Consider the following 16554-nt stretch of genomic DNA (forward strand, 5'->3'; position numbering starts at 1 on the left):
TCTAGATTCCCCTGTCACATCTTTCTTTTTTCCTTTTATTTTTCTCTTCATTGGTACATATTCTGTCATGTGCATTAATTGCATGGCGTTTTCTCTACTTATTTGCCTTACCAGGCGATTTTCATTTTCCTATTATAAATAAGGGGCCAGCATGAGAAAAAAAAAATCTTCAATGTTGATGAATGTTACGATGCAAGGAGAGGTCAAAAGGAAACATGAAAATGAACTTTAAAGCCACGGGGTATGACTTTCGGGCTGTGCTCCGATATGGCTAAGGAAGGATATGATGTTGATTGGACTTTATTATACCTTGATCGCCAAGCGGAGAAATGGCTTGTGAATTTCGGGTTGGCTGCCAATGTAGTAGGGAGGGGCTAGCGATGTTCATTCGATTATATAGGTTATTCAATATAATTACCCCGATTAAGCCTGATAGGCATCGATGAATGTTGGAAGTAGCTAGGCTAGGGAACTTGACGCATATCCTGGGCTTGAATATAATAACATCGAATCAGATATGAGACTCTTTTTTGTGCGCTTTCTCTAACGTCTGATCCCAGCTATGACTTGAATGGTCAAACATTTCACGAAGAAAAGGTCTATACATTATTTCTTCTTATGAGCTTTCAACAATCATACAATTATAGCCACCGCCTTTTTTTTTTGGCTTAGAAACAAGAAATGAAGAAAGAAAGAAGAAGAAAACGCACTACTCAAACAGATATTTAGCAGCATGCTCAACGTGATCGTCCGAAAAAGTGGCCATAGTATAATAACTATGATCATAATCCGGCTGATACCGTATGTTCACACCGGTGACTCCAGCTTCTTTGGCAGCCTTTTCGAAGTTCTCAGGGAGGAGTTGGCCTTGTTTGTAAAAGTTGTCTCCGGTGCCCTAAGTAATGTTAATACGCTAGTCTAACAACCTTTGCGCAGTTAAAAGGGGGCAGAAAACGTACCACATCAATGAGCACATTGAGCGGTCCAGTCCACTTCTTGACTAGCTCTGTTGCATCATGCTCTTTCCATTTCTCTTGGTTGTCTTCTCCAAAGTATCCCTTAAACGCCTTTTGACCCCAGGGACAGTTGATGGGGTTTGTTATGGGTGCAAAGGCACTGACGGATTTGTATTTGCCAGGGTTTCGAAGGAACTACAATTTTCATATTCGGTGAGTTTTCGAAAGCCTTCCAGGGGAACGGAACAAAGCGTACAAGAGTAAGAGCACCATGGCCACCCATGCTATGACCCGTGATACTGACACGAGCTGAATCGATTTCTCCAAATGCCTCGAAGACAGTTTGTGGTAGTTCTACGGTGATGTAGCTGTACATATTGTAACCTTTGTCGTAGGGTGCTTTGGTCGCATCGACGTAGAAGCCCGCGCCAGAGCCAAAGTCGTACGCATCGTTTTCACCTTCGATATTCAATCCTCCTGTAGTTCGCGTAGTCAGTATTAGTGTGATTATGAGTAACTAGCAGAAAAAACACTTCATATCATTAACACGAACAAAAAAAAAAGGAGCAGTGCTTACGAGGACTCGTATCGGGATACAAAACTGCAATCCCCTTCTTGCTCGCGCCATGCTGGAAGAATCCCTTCTCCGAGCAATTTTCCGCTGTGCAGGTCAATCCGGACAGATAGATGAGTAAGGGGACTTTTTTCCTCTCCACAATGGCTTGTGGTGGGAGATATAAATTGAAATTCATCTCGCAATTGGTGGTTTTCGCATTATGGCTCAGCTTCAATAGCTTGCCACCGAAGGATGCGATGGAGGCTTTGGTTGTGACGGACATGGTGTGTGTCTCTCTTTTTTGTTTTTCCTTTCTTGGCTTATAAATTTGATGAGATACGGAGGGTGGTGACTCCAGGGGTTGATAATCTATTAAATAGTGAAACTCATTTCGTGAGGGGGCAAATTTGTGAGGGGAACTTCTCTCCGTTTGTCGGTGGGGTGAGGGGCAGCAGCCAAATTCCCCGAATAGGCAAACTTCTCCCTTTCTCTTCCGGTCAGTTGCATTTGCTATATGTTGGGTCATTTATCTTGTTGATGATTCTTCAAATATGCCATAGTATCTAATGGACGGCGTTCCCAGTGAAGTTGGCTAGTCACTAGTCAGAGACTTTACAGATCAAAATACAGCTGGGGCTCCCTCGAAATCTGTTCCAGGGAGCCCTCAACATGATATGAGGCAGACATTTGAAATCGGCCAGGCCAACAAGGTTAAGAAGTTGTTGAATGGCAGACCAACAGCAGAGCTCCTAACTAGCCGATGAGTAAAAGATAACAGCCGTATTTAGTGTGACAATTGAATAAGTAATATACAAAACCCCCAAAAATGCTTCCAAAACGCCATAAAAATGCTTCACTTGCTCAAATATACAGGAATGCCGTAAATTACCGGCGCTGCTCCATTCAAGTACTTCAATAAACATGAATTACGTGACTGTGCAACTGCCTCGTCAAGAGAGTTGCTTCTCCGCTCGCACTCAGCCCGTACCACTTCCTTGCCCTTCGATGCCTTGGATGGATTCTTCGAACAGACACCTTTCTGTTCCACTGTCCCAGTATCTTGACACCCAACTCCCTTTAACAACCCCCATTGCTGAAAAGTGCTCTTTGCGAATCGATCAATATCTTTGTCTGTCACATCCCATAGCGTAGCAACAAGAGCAGGTGATCCGGCCTGCATATAATTCATTGGCGTGCCATAAGGCTCCAGTTCTCCAGCTTCGGTCAGACACCCGCTGCTGCAGCCCATGAGAAATGCCACTGCACACTTGTCGAGACGTTTGATAGTACGTCCTCGAATGTATTGAGCGCCACTACCGTGACCAAAGTAAAGGAAAATATCTTTGTCTTCTAAGCCAGACTTGAATTCTTCTTCAGAGGGAGCGCGTCCAATGACAGCTGACCAACCTTTCATATGGGAGAAGTCTTCTTCAAATGTGGTTTGCGTGGTTTTTAAGTCACCGCTTGGATTCAATATGAAGTGGCCATTGTGGCTGTCAATCTCGAACGATTCTTGTGGCAGCTCTTCTGAGGATCTGAAACGGATAATCCTTTCTCGCAAACATTCCAAGGAAGGCATACGGGATACAGGTAGTCCGTGCAGGCACGGCAAAGACTCCCAAGGGAAGGCGTGTAGAGACTTATCCAGGATCAGTATGGTGTGATTAGGCGGTTCAATGTCGGCTTCATCACTGCAATGGAAGCCATTTAGAATGTCAAGCGTGTCAATAACCATCATATCAAAATCGATTTCGTCGTACGCATTACGCTCGCCTTGAAATTGAAGGATATCGACAACAAAATAGAGCAGGTCTAAGACCGAATCTTCGGGGTTCTCTTGTTTTTCGAGTCCCCGAAGACCAATGAAGAGACTTAGTACATTTTCATGGACTTTGATCTTTTCCTTTACAGCTTTGGATTTCCGTCTTGACGGAAGGTGTTTGTCCAAAATCGTCTCGAACGATCTTGCAAATTGAGCCAACTGCAGAGAATTTCGAGGAATAGCATCAAATATTCCGCGAAAGCCTCCAAGCCATATGTTCTCCATGTTGTCCAGTAGAGTCTCGAGACGACGGTCGAGTGACTCACGTGTAGTCCACCATTGCTTCTTCGACTTTTTATCTGTACGACTTTTGGCATCATGAGCACTGGCATTTGCGAGTCTGATAATTTCCTTCATCTCGTTTTTGCCCAAGTCAAAGGTGAAATCATCCTCATCTTCGTTTTCTTCTTCGCCTCGCCTAACTGGAAGGCGCAGAAGGAATGGAGGGCTACCTCGACATATTTTTGAGATAATAAACTCCGTACGGTCAGAGTTCATCGAAATAGACAATACATTCCAACTGCTGGGTAGAATGTCTACATAGTTTTGCGCAAAATTCGTAATGATATCTGGCTTGTCGTCGAGATTGCAGTTCATGCTTGAAGGCCAGCTCATCGGATCGGAATATCCAGAAAGGCTCTTATCGATGCAGATTGCAAGACGCTCACGATCAAAAGCAGTAATGCGCCCAAGTTCTAGGATCTATTAGTAAAACAACCCCTTTTAGACTCTCTTGTAAGGAATGACATACCATTCGCATTTACCGGAGCCAATATATCTTCGTCCACGAGACCTGGCTTCGTTGCATGTAAAAGCATGGAGATACGTCCCATGAGACCCGACGCGGTATGACCCTCCATAGTCGATCCGATAGAAACCGCGTCTCTGACCGTCTTGCTAATGGCATTCCTTGCATGAGACATGATGTTTGTAATATCAACTTCCTTCTTCGCAACCTTCGTTGTACGACTGCGTGGTTCTTTGAAAGTTGACTTTCCTTTTCTCGTAGCCGGTGTCTTACTCTTTAAAACCGGCGGGTTGGCAATTGAGACGGCACCCTCTATGGAAGGCATTGACAGAGTGGATTCGGGCAAGACACAATATATGGCATGTGTGGTAATACTCTTCATGGCATCTGCGAGCAAATGCTCTGTTTCCTCGATCTGTAAAGAGATCTGCGATGCCGCTGAAGGGGAGCATTCCCTAACAACATCCAATACACGTGATGCCCCATCGAGGTCTTCGATTGCCAACAAGGTATGAATTTGTTGTCGAAAAATTTCGTTCCTTAGCATGATAAGAGACTGCGATGGCATCTGAACGTTCGATGATATCGACTCATCTTCCTCCTCCTTGGATGTGATTTTGGAAGTCGCCTTGGTTCTTCGGGTCTGACGAGAGGTGACTAATTGGCTTTCCTTCTGAATGGAAGCCTGGCGTATTCTCATATCCGCTAGCTTTCCTTCAATGCCAGTATCGGATGATTTGACCCCAAGTGAAGGATCAAGCCTGACCTCAGTGATGCGACCGAGCATGGTCTCAGCCTCTCGTAAGAGACGCAGGACCCCTTCATAGTCCTCTCGAGTCCTACTCAGAGCCGCCAAACTAATTTTCAACTTGACCATTTCCACACTGTTGATGAGTTCCTCTGATAGCTTCGTTGCGGCGTCGAGAACATGCTTGGCTTCCGAAATGTGGTTGCCCCTAATCCACTCAAGGCCGAGTTCAGCTTGACAGGCAAGCAGGCGGAATGAAGCACCTAGCGTTTTGTTGACCTTCAAGGCTTGTTCACCATAGTATATTGCATCCTGAAATAAACCGTTATGAGCAGAGAGACGCATAAGATTTAGGAAACATGCGTTATGAGAGGCTATATGCCTCCAAAAGACTGCGCCCTCTGCATAGCTCCATGCCGAGGGTGCAGTAGCTTCAGAGAGGTTAATGTTTGCAACGCCATCAATAACAAGATCCACATCAGATAACTTTTCTGTCAACTGCTCGGATTCTCTTTTCTTCCCAGCTGAGCGTTCCAACTTGGCCCATAGTCGTGTCGTCAGTCGCACGGACAATTTGCCATAGTACAATGCTTTCTTCAGACAACCCCTTTGATCAGCGATGCGAGAGTATAGTAAAGCCCCGTCGACGATCAAACGTTCCCATGCAATCTTTGATTGGCTGCGGGTTTCAGACATTTCTTTTCTAGCCTCTTTGCTCTGGTAGAGCTTCTGAGCGAACAGCATGGCGTTTTCCGCATGGTCTATGTTGCCAATCTCCAAGTTATATTCCGTCACTGCTAGCTGATAAGTCATTAATGCATAACACGACATATTTCCGCTATTGAGGTACTGTTTGGCGCGTTCAAGAAGACTCGATGCTGCCTTCTGGTCTCCAAGGCGGCAATACTGCAAGGCGCATCGTGATAGAACCAGGAGCAGGGACGAGTTGCTTTGATCCCTTTGCAGTTCAAAAATGCGAAGGAGGACTTCGCCCACTGCTAAATGCAGCTTCCAATATCCACGCGCTTCTAGATAATCCCAGACTGCGTTAAGCTGGGCAACCAAAAGATCACAGTCGTCAATCACGGATTGTAGATAATCCCAACTCGTACAAGTCCGTATTGTCGAAGCCCAAAATGTAATAATCTCGCGAAAGCTGTCAATTTTCACATTACCATCTCGTAATGATATGATTAGACTGAGCGAAGTCCGGATGTTTGGTGCATAATTCTCGAGCTCCACGTCGTCTAAGGTCGTTTGTTGGTTTGATAGGTGCGAGGCGGCATCTTCAGTCAGAGACTCCGTGATTGCATTGTCCAACGAGTTTGGATGATCAAGGACAAAGCGGAGTGCCAATCGGATGACACGTAATCGCCGGGATGGATATTGGTTTCCAGTGTAAAGAGATAACACTTCAGAGAGCAGTTTCTGGAGAAGTTCTTTGAACTTCTCAGTGTCCGCATCGTGACTGTAAAATTCCGTTAGTAACCCTAGTTGCCATTCAAGAAGTGTTCCTCGCGCAAGGATGTCTAATGTTTTGTTATCGAATACACTGTGGTCGTCATTCGATGGTCTGCGCAATTGCATTTTGAGGTATGAAGAAAGAAGCCGTGTAAGATTATAACCAGGGCTATTGAGATCATGGAGGCAAGTGTGAGGCGGCCTGCCTGAAAGGAACGCAATATGTTCCTGAAGTACTCCCGCATCGATATGTTCTTGGATAGATCTTTCAAAACATACAATGGACTTTGCTCCCATTCTCGCATCTAGGTATAGGTGAGCGAGTCTCTCCAATTTAAGGGCGGCAAACCCCGCTATTCTTTCAGCAGCAGGACAGCCTTTCAACAGACCAACAGACTGGTCGAGTAGTGGAATTAGCTCTTCATATCCTTGACCTGCTTCCCGCCTCTTAAGATAACGAGACCAAAACAAATTGGATAGCTTGACAATGGATGCACGCCAATTAAATCCCTCGTTAAAGGCATCAGCGTCAAAGTCCTCGAAACTGTTTAATAGCCGTGCACAGTCTGAGAAAACCGGCTGTAGTAGCTCCCACGCTGGCACTTGGTTTAGAAGAGACATTTTTCCTAATGCCACTGCTGACTCCGCTGCTGTCATTATGATGTTTTTAACGCCGGTTAGGCTTTGCAACTGTTCATTTGCTTCGCTTTCGGCTTGGCTTTGTGGCAGACGACTAATGTATCGTCTCAAAAAGCGGATAAACGCATGCAAAAATTCGACAATAGCCATTACCATCTTGTCGGGGAGAGCTTTTTCTGAAGAAACTGACTCTCCAAGGCTCGCCATTGCTAGCTTTTTCAATTTAGCTGATTCAACTAGCAATGCTTCCAGGTCATTGGCGTTACCCTTGTTGGCCGACTTGATTCCTAGTGCCGCAGTAGCAAGTGATTCGACCACCAAATCATAACCATAGGCTTTGTTGCCCTTGAGAAGACATAGATGAGTAAAAGCAATTCTGCATTTGATTAAACTGGACGCCATGGGATACTCTGCCGTAACTATTTCTGTCGCAGTGAGAAAGTGTTTCAAGGCTTCTTGCAAGCATGACGCGTCTTGAGCAATCTTTCCAAGACTATACGAAATTTTCCACGAGTTCCCAGCCCCTCTCATTTGGCTTTTGGCCATCCTAGAGTGTAACCGCTGTAAAGTCGTGCTTAATTCTGCAAAGTCAGATGACTTCATCTTTGAGCCGTAATTAGAAAAAAGGTCCAGAAAGCGCGATAAAGGGTCCCAATACTCTCGTTTCGAGTCACCCTGGTGGCCGGATAATTCCCATGACATAACACGATATTCCATTGACAACAGTTGCAAGGTGAGGGTAGAAAAAGCTCGTTCGCCTCGGTTCGTTGTGGTTTCAGATACCGCAGTGAGCGTCTTGTGTAGCGTATTTGATAAAGACAAAATGGTGTTGGAGATAGATAGCAGTTGCAGTGCAGCCTTGTCCTTTCCGAGGCCTCCAGAATCAAGAGATTGTAAGACGAGGTTAGCAGGGCTGCTTGGGTTACAAGTAGCTAGAGCCTTGCATGTCTTATGTGTGATCAGGATTCGCTTGTCTGACATAGCCAGTTTCAAAACATTTATCTGAAATTGCAGAAGTACGGAAAGGATGGGCGCCGCACTTGCCATATCTGAAAATGTTAGCAATTCTGCGGCTATTTCTTTTTCAGGTTCCGTTTTCGCGTCTTGAGCCGAGCGAGCTGTGGACTTCTTTGAGTTTTTCGCGGATACAGGTAGCATATATTCTTGCAACCTCTTTTTCAAAGCTTTTAGTTCTTTGTAGGCAAGGTCACTGAGTCCCAGTGCTGTAAGCCTTCCTGCAAGAATACAAACACCTTGTTCCAGCTGCAGATTTTGGTGACCGGTATTTGGAGCATTTTCAGACTTCGCATTTCGCAGAGTTGCAAGGGCGAAAATTGCGCATTCTGCCGTTGACTTTATTCCGTCCGCAGAAGACCCTTTTCCAGTGGAAGCCGTCTTGAGCGGCTTAGTTGACTGTTGCTTGGTCGAGGACACGACTCGATTGGGAGAAGTTGGCTGCAAAGGGGATTTTTGTGAATTGTTTCGTTGTAGAGCGTCCACTAGAGCCTTGGATGCTGTATTAAAAATCTCGGTTGCCAGTACAAGTCTTTGCTGCGCAGTTAATCCCGCTGTATCTTGACTGTTGGCCGCCGTTTGTAACGATTCCACCTTGGCTTCACTTTGATACTTTGCTGATCGGGTCGATTTTGTGCGTGCAACGGACATCGCAGTAGTAGTCGACTGTATCTTTTTGGCTGGCCTGCTATTCGGACCTGCGTTATCGGCAGTCAACGTCGTAGCTTGCAGCAACAATTGCAAAGACGAAAGTGTTGACGCTGTACAAGTTGTGGTAGATTTGACGGCTTCTTTGACTGACTCCAGTCGCGAGTCAGACAATTCTTGGTGCACCACCATCCTCGTAATTTGACGGCCGGTACGAGGCTGCGTGAGAAGCTTCAATGGCAGCGTTGGATAACGACGGATTTGCAGATGCGCTCATTGAAACTCGCGAGGGAAGGCCGACCTTGCCAAAACGGGCGGTTACCGGGACAACCAGGAAGGAAGCGGTGACACTAAACCATATCAGGCCCATGGCTTGGCGCCGCCGGCAGTATTTTATTGCGGCTAAGTCTAACTATTGCACATTATAGATTACATCAAAGAACTCAGCCTTTTCCTCAACATGAATGCCCTCGCGATAACAAGCAAGCGTGTCGCCGCCCATAACTCTTATAGGTCGCTATGGCGAGCCTTACGGGACTCCAAGCACGGTCTGCCGAAGAGCAATTCGCTCCAGGTGCGGTTACGCTCAACCACAGAGACAATGCCAAAGATTGCTCAGGCATCGACATGGACGTCGATCATTCCTAAGTTTCTTCGAGATCGCAGTCTACGAACAGCCACATCAGCGCAAGCAAAATCGAAAGAATGGAATCCTGCAACCTTCTACATCGTGATTTTCACGCTTATAGGGTCGCAGGCCATTCAAATGCTAGTCCTACGAAAAGAACTCGAAAATTACACCCGAAGATCCGACGCAAAATTAAGGTTATTGGCAGAGGTCATTCAGAAGGTGAAAAACGGAGAGAACGTCGATGTTGAAAGGCTATTAGGCACGGATGATGAGACGAAGGAACGAGAATGGGAAGAAGGTCAGTTTTGCCTGCTCGGGCATTGGTAGCATGAACGACATACACTGATTCATTTGATGTCGTTTGTTTCTAGTTCTTCGAGAGATTGAAGACGAAGACTCCCTCTGGCGCCAGAAGTCTGGGAGAAAACGAGACAGCAATTCTGCTGAATCCGCAGAAGACGACAAACGTCAAAAAAGTGTGGCAATTGAGAAGGAGCGCCTTTTGAATCCAGAGAAATCTCTGAAAGCCCCAGAACCATCGTCAGTTGAAAGTCCAAGGAATGCTAGGTTCTACTAGGTTTCGAGCCTGTCGTTTCGACTAGGATAAAAAGTGATACCCCATGCATGCATGTATTTTGGCGACTGAATGGTGGCCCCAGTGTTTGTTCACAAGGGCATTTATGTATAATAAATCTGTAAATATTCCTCCTTCTATATTTCTGCTAAAAGTATTTTACGACATCTATGCAAATGGCCCAGTGTCGTGTCGGGAATTTGTACCGAGTCAACCCACAGGTCGTTCGTCGAGCACGAATAAGCTATGACGAATAGAAAAATTACCTAAACACAGTCGCCATCAAAAGACACTGTTTATGTGAATCGCTGAATGTGAAAATAATTTTACAGTACATGGCGGCCCTAGGAATTTGTCGGAGTTAGCGGATTTATCCAGCCTTCTCTTGAAGACGTCGTCGACCTATTGATTAGCCTCCAGACTGGCACAAGTTCCAACAACCTCCATCAGCATGGTTTACCGCGGTAGGCCATCCAAGTCTTGCCGAGAATGTCGTAGGCGAGATATTAAGGCAAGTGTTTCTGGCCTAATGTCATTGTCACGATACTCATCAGACGTAACAGTGCGACAAGAAGGCGAATGGTTGCTCACAATGCGCGCGGGCGAACATCAAATGCTCAGGATATCCTGATCCCACACAATTAATCATCTACGATGAAACAAAAGCAACAATCAACAAAAAGCGACGGGGCGAGGTTGCTCTGAGAAGTCCACCTCCCATGCCAGATCCTCTAACAACCGTACTTCTTCCGTCATGGGAAGTCCAGGCAAAGACTTTCTTCATCTCGCAATACGTCGCGGACTCGGACAAAGAAAACCTATTTTCCTATATGCGAGTCTTTTATCCTCCAGGAAAAGGAGAATCCCCCCTTCTAACGACAGTCATCCGTGCCGTATGGCTGGCGTTCTTTTCATTTTCTCACCAATCGCCTGTGGCTCTCCACAGTGCACGTGTCAGTTATGGCTCAGCGTTGATGCTCACCACCAGTGCCATTCAATCACCACTGGAAGTTAACGAAAATAGGACCTTGATGTCATTGTTACTTCTGACGATATACGAGAGACTCATCAACTGCGGAGAACGAAATATACCCCCTTCAAACGCTCATTTGCGAGGCGCATTAGGTCTCGTGTTATATCGAGATGACAGTCAGTTCAACGACCCGCTCAGGATGAATATTCTTCTAGGACTTCTGGAACTAGTCATCCTCGAGTGTCTTGCACACGAATTAGACATTCCAAATGAACTGTTGGTGCTGAGCAGCAAGATATTTGATAATGTGGTGGTGCCCATTCCCAAATGGCAGTTTTTGAGAGTATTGCTCGAATACGCCCAGCTTAAAGAAATGCTGAGACATGGGATTTCTTCTGACGTAGCGATTTCCTGGGCTGAAAATCTTGGGTATAAGTTGGAGAACTTATCGCAGCACCTAGTCCCTGTCACTCCTAGGAGACAGACCGAGCAGCACTTACATACTTCCGGTGTTGAATTATCAATCAGATATACAGGCCACAACTCTAGAAGAAGTTGGAACAACCTCCGTATAGTCCGCATACTCTTAGCAGATATCATACGCGAACAGTGCGCTAAATCACTCGGTACGTCCGAAACAACGAGAACTACGAACATCATAGAGAAACTCCATGATTCGACGCGTACTATTAACTCTCTTTGCTCGGATATCTACTACTCTACCTTGGGTAGTAGTGTCGCAATATCTACCTCTGAAAATACCTCCGCCGTGCAGACAAGCACGATCTTCTTCCATCTCTACGCTGCAAACGCTTCTAAAGTGATTCCCGACCAGCTAAGACAATTGATACAAAAACGCCTACAATCCCTTGGCAAAGGGCAATTCTCTGGTATCCAGAGACTTATGGCTCATTTATTGCAAGAGACAGGTGGTGGACAGCAAAACATTTGGAAAGCGTGGCTCCGACTAGGGAAAGAAAGCTTCTCAATTTGATTATAATCTAAAGCCAAAAAAAAATACTCCTCTCAACAAGCCTGTTAGTGCTGCCTAGTACTCAGCCAGCTTTGCTCCACCAGGAGGATATCTAGCGCCCACAACTGGATGCTTTTCCAAGACGGCGTCCAATTCTTCAAGATCCTCATCCGTCAGGTCTACCCCATGTAGATTATCCTGCAGCCTTGCTTCCGATTTGGTACCAGCGATAGGAACGATATACGGCATGGCCGGTTTTCCGCTTTGAATCTTGATCCATGTCAAAGCTAGTTGAGGCATAGTGCATCCCTTTTGTTCTGCAAATCTTTCCAATGCTTCCACAAGGAGCATGTTCTTCGCAAAATTCTCGGGATGCCACCGTGGGAAGCGACGATGATGGTCATTTGGCGACATATCATCTAGACTCTTGATCTTTCCGGTGAGCATCCCCCCTGCGAGAGGCGAATGTGCGACGAGAACAATACCCAGTTCCGCACAAACTTCGGCCACACCATTCTTGAAGACATCAGTAGCCCACAAACTGATTTCGGCCTCGACCATATCAATCTTTTCTACTACTGCAGCCCTCCGGATCGTATCGGCTTTCACTTCACTCAATTGGATTCCTCCTATCTTGCCTTCCATTTTCAACTTGGCCAATGCTCTGATGCTTTCTTCTACTGGAACGGCGGGGTCGACTCGTGCACATCCAAAGATATCTATCTTTTTCTTTCCGTCTAGGATTTTGAGGGCATTGTCAACGAAGTCTCGAAGCGCTGGAGCTGAACAATCCATTAAAAATGTGCTCATTTGTCTTACTCCGCTCTTGACACATAGTACGACTTTGTCTGCGTCCTCCGGATATGCGGTGAAGTAGCGATTCATCAAATGGAGAGAGGTAGCCTCTGGAGGCCCATAAAAGTCGGCGGCGTTCCACAGAGTGACCCCGGCTGTAAGAGCAGCTTTGAGGACTTTAAATGCTTGCTCATCAGGTATCTGAGGGCTCAGATTGGTGAATCCTGTATATGAAAGCGACGTGGTCAGATACAAGGGCTGTTTTTTCCATAGACGAAGATACGATGTTTCAGTTGCATACCCGCAAGACCCAGTCCATTCTGAGAGATCACTTTTCCTGTAAGATATTGCATCGTGAAAAGATCGTGAGCAAAGAAGTCAATGCGATATGCAATGAAGCTCTTATGGAACGTTGTGAAGAGGAATTGAAAATCTTATGGCTTTGTGCTGCCAACGTCAGCCTATTTGTAGCCTTCTGACGACAATTGAACCACGTAAAACTCACCTATTCTCATAGGCATCGTCGTTTCATCCCTACGTGTCTTGTAACTCGTTAAGTCCGGTTATGGCCGGGGAAACCAGCTGGTTACCTGTTCCGGTTTAGCCTGTGATGTATACCAACGACGTCGGGGGTTCGGTGCAGAGAGTTAGTTCATCTTTCTAGCGAGGAAGAAGTACTATCTAACACCGCTCTCTGGATGAATATTTATGAGCAGGGGTATATGAAAATTTAACTTTGGGGGAGTATGGGCAGGTTTAGCAACACTGAGAGAACGTATGTTCAGCTATAGAAGTATATGAGGCTGCTCGACTAACTTGATTATAGTCATGTATTGGTACTGCATTTGCATGTCTGCAGACGCTTTGCTATATATTCCTGGTAGTCCCACAGACAATCAGTTGAGAAATCAGCCCCTGGCTGCCTGGCCGAGTGTATAATAAAGAACAATCTAAAGTTCCACCACCAACTTCGTTCCGCTGACACCCGCTTTACACTTCTTGAGCGCCTCATCGACATTTTCCAACCCCTTTCCGACAACGGTCGGAGGAGGAAGGCATTTGAGTTTGCCCGCCTGCAATGCTGGCGTTACATAGTCTCTCCAAACTGGGGTAGCGACATCGTTGACCGCAAAGATCATTCCCGCTTTAATATTTTCGGGGACATTCTCGGGTGGAGGGTGTACACAGGCCAAATGGACTCCTCCCAGTTCATTGAGAATGACAAGGTCGTTTGCATACGTTTCCGGGGTGGAAATAGCATCAAAGATGCCCACGAATTCTCCCTTGTATTTCGAAGCTGCCGCAATAACTTTCTCAACGAAAGATGGCTCGTGGTAATCGAAAACCTCGGCCGCGCCACAGCTCTTGCAGAGGCCAAAGTTTTGCTCACTGGCGATGGAAATAACAGTGATGCCGGCCGCTGTTGCTAACTGCGTGGTCATCGAACCGGCAGAGGAAGAACCACCGTAAACAATGAGAACTTTGTTTGAAGACGCGGTTTCCAGTGATGGATACGGCAGGCCGAGAGCAGGGGTGGATACACCAGGCATTGCGATGCCCGGCTGCCTGACTGAGAGCGCACAAACGGCGGCTTCAAGAGCAAAAGCTACTACAACTCCTTGAGTGAACGGGATGGTGTCAGGAAGAATAGCACTTTTGTCCGCCGGTACAGCTGTGTAAAGAGCAAATGCGCCGTCCTGAGGCTTTCCAGTGACTAGGTTGACTGCATGCCTGTGTAACTCAAGATTAGTACGCCGGTCAAATGATGATTGGAACAAAGACAGTGATAGATACCCAATAACGCGATCCCCCTTTTTGAAGTGCTGTACTTCCGATCCCACTTCGTACACTGTGCCAGCCACATCGCAGCCAAAGATGGCGGGCCATTGCTGCACGAAGACTCCAACATCCTGCATATGGGTGTCTAGTGGATTGATGGCAATCGCGGAGTTTTGAACAATGATTTCGTTGGGGCCAGGAATCGGCATGGGCGCGTCACCAACTTCCAATGGAGTGCCGGCTTTGTGAAGCCATGCAGCCTTATTCAATGCCATTCTCGAGTTTCAAAGAACTAAACCTGAAAGAAGATGCTCTTGTTGGAATAAAGCAATGGTACCGCACGACAGACCGTGGTGTTCACCTATGCATTTATAGTTGTCTATCCATAGCGCCATAACTTAGATTTCAAAGCCATCACAAAACCATGGATATCAATTCGTAAGCGCATTCTTACACAGACCAAGAACATTATTAACGCATTGGCTTATTTCATTTTGAAGTTAGAGATACAATGCAGGAACCGCATATGCCGTTCCGGATCGGGCAACTTCAAAATTAGTCAGCAGCATTTTCTTGATGGATTCACATATAACATTCCATATTTCGACAGACAACAGATTGCCAACTAACCTCCAGCCCCATATGTGTCCCCTGCATCCGCGCCAGTATGAACGCCACCTTCGGCACGGGTGATTTCTTGCATTACAACGCACAGTACAAACTTCTAATATGCCTTGAATGCAAATACGCCATTCAAAAAAACGCCGTGCGCAGCCATCTACTACGCCACAAAATCTACCGCGGAGAGCGACAGCGGCTATTATCAGCAATCTCTACGTTAGAGCTTGCAGAGCCGGATGATGTGCAATTCCCATCTACGCGGCGCGAACCGGTGAAAGGGTTGCCCGTTATCAAGGGCTATAGATGTACAGCCATTGGCTGTGGGAGTCTGTATGCGAGTTTTAAGCGGATGAGGGGTCATTGGACTGAGAGTCATGGGCTGGGCAATAATCTGCCGGAGGGCTTTGCCTGCGCTGTTGACTTGCAGACTTTTTTTCGGGGCACGAAGCTTCGGTATTTTGAAGTAACGAGAGAGGCGTCATTGGTTGAGAATCAACCGCAGCAGCAGAAAGGCTTGGTCTCTATGCCTTCTTGCGCTATGTTCAGTTCAAATCCTGGACTGGATATAGACTTGGAGAAGCTGAGATATTTCCACCATTTTACGTCCACGACGAGTCTAACGCTACCTGTTGGAATCTCAAATTTAACGAACTACTGGCAGACGGATGTTATATCACGAGCTCTACATCTGCGTTGGTTGATGTTTGGCTTGCTTTCCATCTCCGCGAGTCATCTGGCTGTGCTTTCGGGGGATGAGACAGTCAAACGCACCCATCGAGAGCGTTCGGCACAGTATCGTCAAGGCTTCTTAGCTGGATGGACTGGGTCAACTGCGGGCGACGATACTGATGTGTTAGGAATGGGTGTTCGCGTCACATCTATTCAACGATGTTGTATGTGGACGTCTACATCGATTCCACTACAGTCCTTTGTGACGACCATCAATGGCTATACCGACCCAAACTCCATATCAATGAAATCCAATGACACCCCTAGCGATACGCCCACAACAAACCAACTGCTAAGTTCAAATAATTCAATACGCACCGATATCCCCAAGGCTGCACTTCTAGAACACTTCTATAACCTGCCCTATCGCATGGCCGAAAAATTAGGAAAACCCAGCGTACCCACCGACTTCATGGCCATAATGTCCGCCATTAGCGCATTGATCGAGTGCTGTCCCCAATTCTATGAAGCAAACGACCCAGAAACTCTCTGGATGGCTATGCAGGAATGGTTGAAGAGGGTATCTGGTCGATTTACGCAGATGCTTACCATCGAGAAACACCCGGCTACGCTCATCGTGTTTGCGCAGTGGCAGTTGTTGGTTGCGCGAGCGGAGCGAGATTGTTGGTTTTTGAGGGGGATGGCGACGAGGATGTTGTGTCGGGTTATTGGGGAGTTGGACGAAAATAGGGCTTCGCGAAGTCTGATCGAGGAATCGATGGGCTGGGCTTTGGAGTCTACCTAGGTATTTAGAAAATGTTCTCTAGCTCATGTAGAAGACCTGAACAGACAGCTTTGATGAAACGCAAGAATGGAAAAGTTGCTCGGTTGCATCTAATATGTGAACATGTACAAAAGGTCATTCTTATCCAAACACGAAATACCGT

The 16554-nt window shown here is 46.4% G+C and overlaps 6 protein-coding genes across 6 annotated transcripts; 2 read left to right on the plus strand and 4 right to left on the minus strand.

Annotated features, from left to right (window-relative positions):
- Positions 1–709: 709 nt before the first annotated feature.
- On the minus strand, positions 710–1795 carry UA08_05146 (S-formylglutathione hydrolase; the record flags this gene model as incomplete). Its single annotated transcript, XM_020267436.1, has 4 exons — positions 710–895; positions 960–1151; positions 1213–1433; positions 1534–1795. The coding sequence occupies 4 exons, from the start codon at positions 1793–1795 to the stop codon at positions 710–712; spliced, it is 861 nt and encodes a 286-aa protein (XP_020119826.1).
- Positions 1796–2365: 570 nt separating this feature from the next.
- On the minus strand, positions 2366–8962 carry UA08_05147 (hypothetical protein; the record flags this gene model as incomplete). Its single annotated transcript, XM_020267437.1, has 3 exons — positions 2366–4029; positions 4086–8705; positions 8779–8962. The coding sequence occupies 3 exons, from the start codon at positions 8960–8962 to the stop codon at positions 2366–2368; spliced, it is 6468 nt and encodes a 2155-aa protein (XP_020119625.1).
- Positions 8963–9052: 90 nt separating this feature from the next.
- UA08_05148 (hypothetical protein) lies at positions 9053–9800 on the plus strand (the record flags this gene model as incomplete). Its single annotated transcript, XM_020267438.1, has 2 exons — positions 9053–9521; positions 9595–9800. 2 exons carry the CDS (start codon positions 9053–9055, stop codon positions 9798–9800), a joined length of 675 nt encoding a protein of 224 aa, XP_020119475.1.
- A 2018-nt stretch (positions 9801–11818) lies between these two features.
- Positions 11819–12891, minus strand: UA08_05149 (hypothetical protein; the record flags this gene model as incomplete). The annotated part of the gene is made up of 2 exons (XM_020267439.1): positions 11819–12762; positions 12840–12891. The coding sequence occupies 2 exons, from the start codon at positions 12889–12891 to the stop codon at positions 11819–11821; spliced, it is 996 nt and encodes a 331-aa protein (XP_020119626.1).
- A 597-nt stretch (positions 12892–13488) lies between these two features.
- On the minus strand, positions 13489–14592 carry UA08_05150 (hypothetical protein; the record flags this gene model as incomplete). Its single annotated transcript, XM_020267440.1, has 2 exons — positions 13489–14269; positions 14333–14592. The coding sequence occupies 2 exons, from the start codon at positions 14590–14592 to the stop codon at positions 13489–13491; spliced, it is 1041 nt and encodes a 346-aa protein (XP_020119594.1).
- A 392-nt stretch (positions 14593–14984) lies between these two features.
- On the plus strand, positions 14985–16412 carry UA08_05151 (hypothetical protein; the record flags this gene model as incomplete). The annotated part of the gene is made up of 1 exon (XM_020267441.1): positions 14985–16412. One exon carries the CDS (start codon positions 14985–14987, stop codon positions 16410–16412), a length of 1428 nt encoding a protein of 475 aa, XP_020119620.1.
- Between the last annotated feature and the right edge of the window lie 142 nt (positions 16413–16554).

This window comes from Talaromyces atroroseus (assembly GCF_001907595.1).
Source record: "Talaromyces atroroseus strain IBT 11181 chromosome Unknown scaffold_6, whole genome shotgun sequence".
In the NCBI taxonomy this organism is placed as follows: Eukaryota; Fungi; Ascomycota; class Eurotiomycetes; order Eurotiales; family Trichocomaceae; genus Talaromyces; species Talaromyces atroroseus.